Source organism: Brassica napus, chromosome A9, assembly GCF_020379485.1.
Source record: "Brassica napus cultivar Da-Ae chromosome A9, Da-Ae, whole genome shotgun sequence".
Taxonomy (NCBI): Eukaryota; Viridiplantae; Streptophyta; class Magnoliopsida; order Brassicales; family Brassicaceae; genus Brassica; species Brassica napus.
The window spans coordinates 26043222-26053878 of record NC_063442.1 but is presented as its reverse complement, the minus strand read 5'-3'; the positions used below and the strand labels follow the sequence as shown (position 1 = coordinate 26053878).

General features: G+C 32.7%; 1 protein-coding gene and 1 long non-coding RNA gene across 2 annotated transcripts; both read left to right on the top strand.

Annotated features, from left to right (window-relative positions):
- The first annotated feature begins 766 nt into the window (after positions 1-766).
- Positions 767-5358, top strand: LOC125577603 (AP-4 complex subunit epsilon-like). Its single transcript, XM_048739062.1, has 10 exons — positions 767-1794; positions 1871-2086; positions 2156-2266; positions 2368-2565; positions 2643-2774; positions 3007-3063; positions 3143-3259; positions 3597-3674; positions 3758-3901; positions 3984-5358. The coding sequence occupies exons 1-10, from the start codon at positions 1006-1008 to the stop codon at positions 4956-4958; spliced, it is 2817 nt and encodes a 938-aa protein (XP_048595019.1). The 5' UTR covers positions 767-1005; the 3' UTR covers positions 4959-5358.
- A 2265-nt stretch (positions 5359-7623) lies between these two features.
- On the top strand, positions 7624-8641 carry LOC111200569. Its single transcript, XR_002654222.2, has 2 exons — positions 7624-8290; positions 8377-8641. It is a non-coding gene; the product is annotated as an uncharacterized LOC111200569 (long non-coding RNA).
- Positions 8642-10657: the final 2016 nt, after the last annotated feature.

Genomic DNA, 10657 nt, shown 5'->3' with positions numbered 1-10657 from the left:
AATTAATCCAAACCTTAGGGTTTAGAGTCAAGGGGTGGGGTTTTGGAATTATGGTTTAAAATTTTATAAAAAATAAATACTAAAATAAAAATAAAAATAAAAATTTTAAAAATAGTTTCAAAAAGTATTTTTAAATTATAAAAAAAAAATTTGAAAAAAAATAAAAAAAAAATTTCAAAAAAAAATTTCAAAAAAAAAAATTATAAAAATTTCGAATCTGAAAACATATAATCTGAAACTATAAAAAAAATTTCTTTTTTTTTTTATTTTTTTTATTTTTATTTTATTTATTTTTGTTTGTTTATTTATTTAATTTTAAACCAAGGGTATTAGGGATATTTTACCCTTTAATGAATGTCATTTTTGTGACTTTCTCATTCTAGTGCTATTTTTGAGACATAAACTTCAAAATGTGCTATTATTGACAATTGCCCAAAAAACAATCATAAAACTATAATAAAATGATTTATTATTTTGTAAATTTTTATTAAATTAAAACATCAAACAAAACACATTGCAACAAGGGGCTCATATCTTGTTTTACAATAAAGCAAACTGAATAATTATAAAGTATTTGTATAAATAAATCGGTAACTAATATAAAATACTGATCATAAAAAAATTTCTACATTGTGGATTATAAACAAATCGATAACTAATAAACAAATCGATAACTCGGACGATTGAAACACTTTCTACATTTTGCTGTTGGTATTAGAAGCTCATTCATATGCACACGCGTGTTGGTTTAGCAATCAAATGATCACCTCACCTGGTTTGGCTATAGTCTATAGAGCTAAAGGCGACAAGACTCTCTCTCTCTTTTTTTTTTGTTTAGTTACTAAAAAACACTTTCACGTTTTTCACCTTCCAGATCTGATTTTATCGCCGAACGCTCACGGGAACGAACACGCATAAAGAAGGAGGAGGATACTTCGCATGGTCTCTGATCGGAACAACGCCAATCCAAATCCAATCTCCGTTCGTCGTTAATCGATCAATCGGATGGAGCAGCTGAAGACAATTGGGAGAGAGCTAGCGATGGGATCGCAAGGAGGGTTTGGTCAGTCGAAGGAGTTTCTCGATCTGGTCAAATCAATCGGCGAGGCGCGATCCAAAGCCGAGGAAGATCGAATCGTGCTCAGCGAGATCGACATACTCAAACGGAAGCTCCTAGAGCCGGACATCCCCAAGAGGAAGATGAAAGAGTACATCATACGCCTCGTCTACATCGAGATGCTAGGCCACGACGCTTCCTTCGGCTACATTCACGCCGTTAAGATGACTCACGACGACAATCTCCTCCTCAAGCGCACCGGTTACTTAGCTGTCACGCTCTTTCTCAACGAGGATCACGATCTCATCATCCTCATCGTCAACACCATTCAGAAAGATCTCAGGTCCGATAACTACCTCGTTGTTTGCGCGGCGCTTAATGCGATTTGTAGGCTGATCAATGAGGAGACCATACCGGCGGTTTTGCCTCAGGTGGTTGACTTGCTTAATCACCACAAGGAAGCTGTGAGGAAGAAAGCCATCATGGCTTTGCACAGGTTTCATCGCAAGTCTCCTTCTTCCGTTTCGCATTTGATCTCCAATTTCAGAAAGAGGCTCTGTGATAATGATCCGGGAGTGATGGGTGCGACGCTTTGTCCTCTCTTTGATCTCATTACTGAAGATGTTGCTTCCTACAAGGATTTAGTCAGTAGTTTCGTCAGCATTCTCAAACAGGTCACTGAGAGACGCTTGCCAAAGAGTTACGACTACCATCAAATGCCTGCTCCCTTCATCCAGGTTTTGGCTTTGTAAGTCTGTTGTCGCTTAACTTTTGCAATTGCTGACATCAAGTTTGTCACTTTATGTCTTTTAGATCAAGTTGCTGAAGATTATGGCTCTGCTGGGTAGTGGTGATAAGAGTGCGAGTGAAATTATGTATATGGTGCTTGGGGATTTGTTCAGAAAGTGTGATTCTTCTACCAATATAGGAAATGCCATCCTTTATGAGTGTATTCGCTCTATCTCTTGTATAATTCCAAGCCCCAAACTGCTAGAAGCTGCTGCTGATGCTATCTCCAAGTTTTTGAAGGTTGGTCTTTCTGACTTGTGAGTTTATACACTTATGATTCTACCTAAATCCTGTGGTAACTATTTGTAGAGTGATAGTCACAATCTGAAATACATGGGGATTGATGGTCTTGGTCGATTGATAAAAATAAGCCCTGACATTGCTGAGCAGCACCAACTTGCTGTGATAGATTGTTTGGAGGTGAGCAACTATAAAGGAAACTCCGTTTAGTTTTTTGTTTGTCATTTCAGCAGTCGTTTTTTTTTGGGTTGCCTAATGTTTTCGTTGGTTACTTTCAACAGGATCCAGATGATACACTAAAGAGGAAAACTTTTGAATTGTTGTACAAAATGACCAAGTCCTCTAATGTAGAAGTGATTGTAGACCGAATGATTGATTACATGATTAGTATCAATGACAATCATTACAAAACTGAGATAGCATCTCGTTGTGTTGAGTTGGCCGAACAATTCGCTCCAAGCAATCAATGGTTCATCCAGGTAGTAAGCCGACCTCTCTTGGACACTGCCTACTTATATACTCTGTTTTGGTTGACAGAAAATCTACCATAATGCAGATCATGAACAAAGTTTTCGAGCATGCAGGAGATCTGGTAAATATTAAGGTGGCACATAATCTGATGCGTTTGATTGCTGAAGGATTCGGAGAGGACGATGACGATGCAGACAGCAAGCTTAGATTATCAGCTGTATGTTGTTCATTCCCTTTGTGTTCGCTCTGCTTTCGTGTGCAAAGAGATTGGTTGTTCTAGTTTTTGGTGATATATGGTCTCCTTTTTAACATAAATGAGTTGATATCTCAAATGGTAATACTTAAGTTAGGAGTAACTCTGATCATCTGTCTTACTTCCCGGTTTTGTTTCATTGGTTTAGATACTCTGTTTTTGTGTTGTGCTTATGAATGTACTTTTCTCGATGCAGGTAGAATCGTACTTGCAGATTATGAGCGAGCCAAAGCTCCCATCCCTGTTTCTTCAGGTTGATTTTGTTTTCTGACCTCTCCACTTACCTTTTTGCACATCAAATTATGCTTGTTGATTTTGGGTTTAATATCCAGGTCATTTCTTGGGTGTTGGGAGAATATGGCACAGCTGACGGGAAGTATTCTGCCTCCTATATTAGTGGAAAGCTGTGCGATGTGGCTGATGCATACTCAAGTGATGAAACTGTCAAGGTAGCTCGGCAACATTCAATATGATGCATCTAGAAACCTTTTGCCTTCTTAGTTGTTTATCCTGTAGCTTGTTGTACGACTCGAGTTCTATTTGAGATCTCCGTTCATGTTAGCTTCATAGGGACAACATAGTGAAGACTGAATGCAATGCATATGTGACTAACCCATTGCATGCTAACTCGTCAGTGTAATAAATCAACAACTTTCTTATTTATAGATGTCTGATCAAGGTTCTTTACTAGTAAATTGTACATATGAGGTGATGATATTACATCCAACCGCAGGTCCATTTTTACTGCTTGAAAAATGGTAATTGTTTTCTGTTTTTTTTTTGAAGGGATATGCTGTTTCTGCACTGATGAAGATTTATGCATTTGAAATTGCATCTGGGAGAAAGGTGGATGTTTTGCCAGAGGTCTGTATCTTTAGACGTTTCTGGAATCGAAAACACAATCTATAGCATGCTTTTGTCATGGACTGATTAGTTTATTAATGCAGTGCCAATCTTTGATCGAGGAGCTACTTGCTTCACATTCAACAGATCTGCAGCAACGTGCATATGAACTTCAGGCTCTCCTTGCTCTAGATGCCCGTGCTGTGGAGAGTATACTACCTTTAGATGCTAGTTGCGAAGACATCGAGGTAACCTTTTCTCTTCATGCATTCCCTTGTAACGTGAATTTCCTGAATCTCACAGTCATTCTTTTTTTTTTCCTGAATTTAGGTTGATAAAGATCTTTCATTTCTCAATGGCTACATCCAACAAGCTATTGAGAGTGGAGCGCAACCTTATATATCTGAGAGAGAGCGCTCTGGTATGCTGGAAACAACTGATTACCATTCCCAAGATCATCATGAGGTTCCATCTCATGCTCTTAGATTTGAAGCCTATGAACGTCCAAAGCCATCATCATTGCGAACACAAGCTTCGACCGAGCTTGTTCCAGTACCCGAGCCTTCTTATTACAGCGAGGCACACCAGCCAATTTCAACTTCTTCCGTGTCTGAACGAGAGTCATCAGAAATCAAGCTGCGACTCGATGGAGTTAAACAAAAATGGGGTAGACCCAGCTATCAGTCGTCCACATCCGCTTCTTCTACTCCTCCGCAAGCAGCAAATGGTACCAGTAGTCACCCGGATGTTGGAGTTGGCTCATCTAGCTTAAAACCTCGAAGCAGTTATGAATCAAAGAAACCCGAAATTGATCCTGAGAAACAGAGACTCGCTGCATCCTTGTTTGGTGGATCATCATCGTCAAGATCTGATAGGAAGTCATCTTCTGGTGGACACAAGCCAGCAAAAGGAACAGCTAGCAAACCCCCCAAGGAAAATCCAATCCCTGTTCAGCCGCCACCAGACTTGCTCGACTTTGGCGAGCCAACTGCTACAAGTGTAACAGCAACGGATCCTTTTAAAGAGTTGGAAGGGCTTATGGATTCTTCGAGCCAAGATGGTGGTTCAACCGATGTGATGGGAGTACTATACTCAGATGCAGCGCCTGTGACCACAACCACAAGTGTTGACTCTCTCTTATCAGAACTGTCTGATAGCTCCAAAGGGAACCCAGGCACATATCAATCCCAAACCTCAAAAGGACCAAACTCACAGGAAGCTCTCGAGAAAGATGCTCTTGTTAGACAAATGGGTGTGAACCCAACAAGTCAGAACCCTACACTATTCAAAGATCTCCTCGGCTAGCAGAACCATTCTCCGACCAAACCATCCATTGACTCATATCATCATCAACAACATGGCCACCTTCTCATATTTGGTAATGCGCTGTGGAGTTTGGGGATTAGTAATGTTTCTGATTCAAGAACAGCTTTTTGTTGTACCTATGTTTCTTCTCAATAGAAACTTTCAGTTTACAAACACACAAAGAGAGAGGTAAGTCACGTTTCGAGGTTTTTTTTGTGTTTTCAATGGTTTCTCTTTTTATTTTGGTATCAGTGAATGGTTACCGTACGGCTGTTGAGTTTGAGCTTCTCTTGTTGTGTCTATAGAACATTTGTATTGTCTTTTTTATTTCTTAGAGGCGTTTTATTTTTCTTATAAAGTATATACTTCGTTTCAGAATAAAGATTTTAGTGTACCAATATTTTTCTTCTTACAGATGACTGCTAAATGGGGTTAATGATAATTCGGTTTTAGACAAAAACCTTATAAATAGAGTAATAAAAAATCTTACAAACCATATATATATATAGGCCTGGACAAAAGAAAACTATAACCAAACCGAAACCGAAATCGAACCAAAATTCTCCAGATCAAAACCGGACTGTAATCCTCAAATACTTAAATGGTTCCTATCTGAAATAACTAAACCGAATCAGAATGGAATGGGCCGAATATATAAAACATACTAATTATATATAAAATTAACATAACTGAATATATATTTATCATTTAAATATCCATTAAAAATATTCAAAAATACTTGAAGAAAACAAAATTACCTTGGTTGATGTAAGGAGGGTCCAGCAGAGTCGGCATCGTTGTATGGTCTGACAAAGAATCCTCACTAAAGAAATTGAGTTTCTTTTCTGTTGTTATTAATCGGTATGGATATGTACTCTAAAATTCTACTTGAGTATGAAGACAGAAAAATGTATCAAATTTAGCTTTAAAAAATATTTACTTCTCATTTCATTCATTGAAAAATTATAATGTTGTTTCCTTGGGTTTATTAGACCAATTTGAAGAAATCATTAAAATTTTAACTACACTAAAATTCTCAAAGAATGAAGATTAACCTAAAAAAATCAAGCAAGACTATTGGAGGAATTAAAAAAAATATCACCCTATGCACTTATGCAGTTTAGCTCAAAAGTTTTAATATCCCCGCTCAAATTCTTTTCTAGAACAATGATACAACCACTCCTTATCAACTATACTGAAATCAATTTTATTAAAACAGAATCACAAAGTTGGACACAACTTGTTTCTAAGTGAAAATTTTAAAATATACTATACAATATATTTTATACGATTACAACCTTAATATTAAAAATAACTTATCCTAAAATCTAACCTAACGATGGTAATATTTAAAAGGTTCTAAAAATCGGTCTAGGCGGTGCCTAGGCCTCTGCCTAGACGGCAACTCGGTCCTATCCGAAATAATTTTTTTAAAATCTGATTTATACGATTCAAATTGGTTTAAACCATCTTAAATCGATTAAAACCTGTTTAAATGGATTTAAATTTGTCTAAATATGTAAAATTAAGCAATAATATTACTACAAATCTAAAAATTTGTCAAATTTCTTATTTTTTATATATCTAATTTTCATAATTCTTCATAATAATTTTATAATTGAACATAAAAACTTAAATATGTCATATAAGTGTATAATATAAATAAAATAAATCTATAATTTACTAATGCCTAGGCCTTGTCTAGGCCCCGAATAATCTGCCTAGTCGCTAGTCCTCTATAAAGCGCCTAGTAACCGCCTAACGAATTTTAGAACATTGATTTAAACTATATATATTTCGGTTATGATGTGACCAAACCAAACAAACATCTTGGTTATAGATTTTGAATTTTGTGGATCATGTTTTAAACTATATAGATCTCGGTTTTCATTTACGATGCATTCATAGATTTTTCATAATATTTATGTTCATTCTTAACATAGAGTAAAAAATATTATATGTTTTAATATTAAACAATCATATGGTATAACATAAAACGATAATTATTATAATTCTTCACATATGTAGAACATTTCCTATTATATATGTTCTTTTACGCCATACAACAATCATATCATATAATATACTTTAGATTAAATGTTGATTTTAGTTTAACTATATGGGTTTAGGGTTTCAATTATATAGGTTTACGGTTTCGATTATATATAGGGTATAAGGTCTAACTATACCAAACTTAAGGTTAACAAAGTTCTACTATAAAAGTATTGTTAGTATGTGATATCATATATACATTATACTAGGTAGTGATCCGCGCCATGTGCGAAGTGAAATAGTTGATTAGATTATTTATTTTACGTTGTACTTAGAGATTTTGTTTTTCAATCGATTTGGTGAATTTTCTTTCTTTTTAAAGTCTTTCTGAATTAGGATTTTTTCTAACAACTTTATTTTGTTTTTAATTTTTGGTCTGATATGAAAAGTCTGTAAAGAATAACAATAGTTGGCTAAACAAAAGATCCGACTTTGTGTGTGGTGTTTTTCACTTCAGTTTCATTAATTCATAACCAATCACAATTATTTGTTGCCCTCGTGTACATAAGCTTCAACCATTGCCAAGTTCTACAAGGTACAAAACTTTCAATTTTTTAAAAATTTATCATTTTAGAATTTTAGTTGATACGAATCTTACTGATTTTGTAAATTATTTTTCAACAATGATATTATTCAGTAGTTACATGGAGAGTACTTCAATTCACTAATACAAATGTTAAAAATGCAAAAAAAAAAATGAACTGATTAAAAAATTAGTGTGTCAACACATTGACGAGATTTAGTAAAATTATATCTTAAACCACATTTAAATTCAACTAGGCATATTTTATATATCTCAGACAATAAAAAAACTAATATAAACGTCAAATTTCAAAATTTTAATTAATGTAGTATATACACTAAAATTCAATGTCTTTTATTTTAGAAAAAAAATATATCTTAAATTAAAAATCCAAAAAGGAATTTGTAAATTAATAACTCGATAAATTAATAAAATACTGAAGTATCAACATTGTTAATTTAAAGAGTTTTTACTGTACTTTAATTCTATTAGTCTGTTATGACTAAATATCTTTATAGAAATAAAAGGAAAGAGTATATTTTATATTTGACTAAGAAAATACTTCTCAAAATGTATGTTTTTGCTATTATATATACTCAGAATGTTTGGAGAAAACTCATAAAAAGTTACAGAGAATAGCTTATATTGATATTAAAAATGGCTATCACAATGAAGACTTTAATCACATTTGTTTTTACTATCTTTTTCATTGTATCTTCTGTTCATTGTGGTACTACAGCTACCGCTGATACTCCGGGTAATGGTTTGTCTTTATATCCCCATTTTAAAATATTTTTGATTAATTAATATGTATTGATTTAAATTGTTTTTTCGTATAAATAGGTTACGGTGAAATAAAGCAGGTAATATGCTACGACTTCTCGAGGCCGTGTGATACTAGAGGAGAATTAGGTTGTGATGACTTTTGTATTGATTGGGGTTTTCTTAGAGGACGCTGTGCTCCAAGAAAATGTTGTTGTGAAAGATAAGTATGTGTCCCAGATTTTTCTTTTTAAGAAGTACGTATCCAAGATGAAATCACCTAATTAAATGTACTGGCATTGTTTGAAAAATAACATCAATAATATTCATTCGTTTTATATATCTATACAAAAAATCTTGAATGAAATAAACAAAATTTACTGATTAAAATCAGTTTTGCTTAAATTTCAGTAATATTTATTTTTAAATGAAGAAAAATATATGGAAAAAGAATCATAATGTCTATGTGTACATTGTAATCCAAAGATATTTTATCTCTCCTAAAATGTTTTTAAAACCAGACTGATTGTTTACCAAATTTGACTATGAAACGATCATATAACCAGTTTGGATTTTAAAGTTGTTGAACCAGATAAAAACCACTAAAACTGTCAAAAATCTTTATAGATACTTAATCAGTTTTAGTTTGTATTTAATATTACTTTCAAGTAAAGTTTGGTTCAGTTCTTCGGAACCAATATTTTACTCAGACTTGTATTCTTCTACTAATATTAAGCAAAATAAAATAAATGTAAAACAAATATTTCGGGCTTATTTTACATACATAATTAATTGGACCATACTTAAAAAGAGCGAATAAAATTGATTGGGTGTCGTGTCGATATTTTTGGGCATGTTGCAAATTTGATATACTATAACCAATAACATGTAATTTCTTATAAACCATTCTTGATAAATATAATAAACCACGATACAGTCAAGTGAAAGGGGTTAGGGTTGCGTCGGAAATAATGTGATCTCTTCACTTGGCGTCTGAATTACGTTTTCAATCGATTTCGTGAATTTTCTTTCTTTTTAAAGATTTTCTGATTTCTCATTTTTTCTAACAATTTTACTTTGTTTTTAATTTTTGGTCTGACATGAAAACTGTGTAAAGAAAAACAATTTTTGGCTAAAGTAAAGGTCCAACTTTGTGTGTGATGTTTTTCACGCTCGTTTCCTTAATTCATAACCCTCACAATTATTTGTTGCCTTCGTGTACAGAAACCTCAACCACGGCCAAGTTTGGTAAGAAACAAAATTTTCAATTTCTAAAAACATTTTCATTCTAGAATTTTAGTTGATGTACATCTTAATGATTTTGTAATTTTTGTAATTTCAACAATGATATTATTCATTAGTTGCACGGAGAGAACTTCAATTCACTAATACAAAGGTTAAAAAATGTAGAAACTAAAACTGAATTGATTAAAAAAATTAATGCGTAAACACATTACATTATTTGCACAGAAGTTAAAAAAATTAGTGTGTATTTTAAAAGATTGTAAGACTGCCACGTCAATATTCTAATTTTTAAATAATTGTGAGGCTTTCACGTATCAATTAGTGTGTGAACACATTTAATAAACATATTTATCTTTTAATATTAATGAGATATTTTTTTTAAGTTTAGTTGGTTGATAACCATATATTCAATCAATACTATTTAAATACAAACAATTTTAATGATAACAAATCTCACCTAATAAAACTAAAAAAATCTAGCATCAGTTTATAATTTTTTACACTCATACGCAATTTAAATGGTAACATATCTCGGTGAATATAGAAACTAATAAATCTCAATGTATTCTACCATTGGTTGGTTCAATTGTAAAAGGTAACAAATTTCAATGAATGTAGCAAATAACATCGATTATCAATACTATTAAAAAACAAACAATTTAAATGGTAACAAATCTCACTGAATATAGGAACTAAAAAATCTAGCATCGGTTTATAATTTTTTGAACACACAATCAGTTTAAATGGTATCAATATCATATCTCACTGAAAATTGGAAATAACATCGATTATAATTTTTTTTAAATCCACAAACAATTAAATCGTAACAAATCTCAATGCATAAATTCATGATTTGGTAAAAATTTGAAAATACGGTTATAGAATTTATTTCTTAACCACATAAAATATACAAAATGGTAAAAGATACTAATGTATATATATATATATATATCCACCATTAAATCGAAAGTTCACAAACATTTCAAAAAGTAAATATTTGGTATTTAATAAATTTTAACTTAAATATAGCAAACTTGGGTATCTAGAAAATCTACAAAATATATTACATATACGGTGAAACTTCTATAAATTAATAATGTTGGGATTACACCAAAAC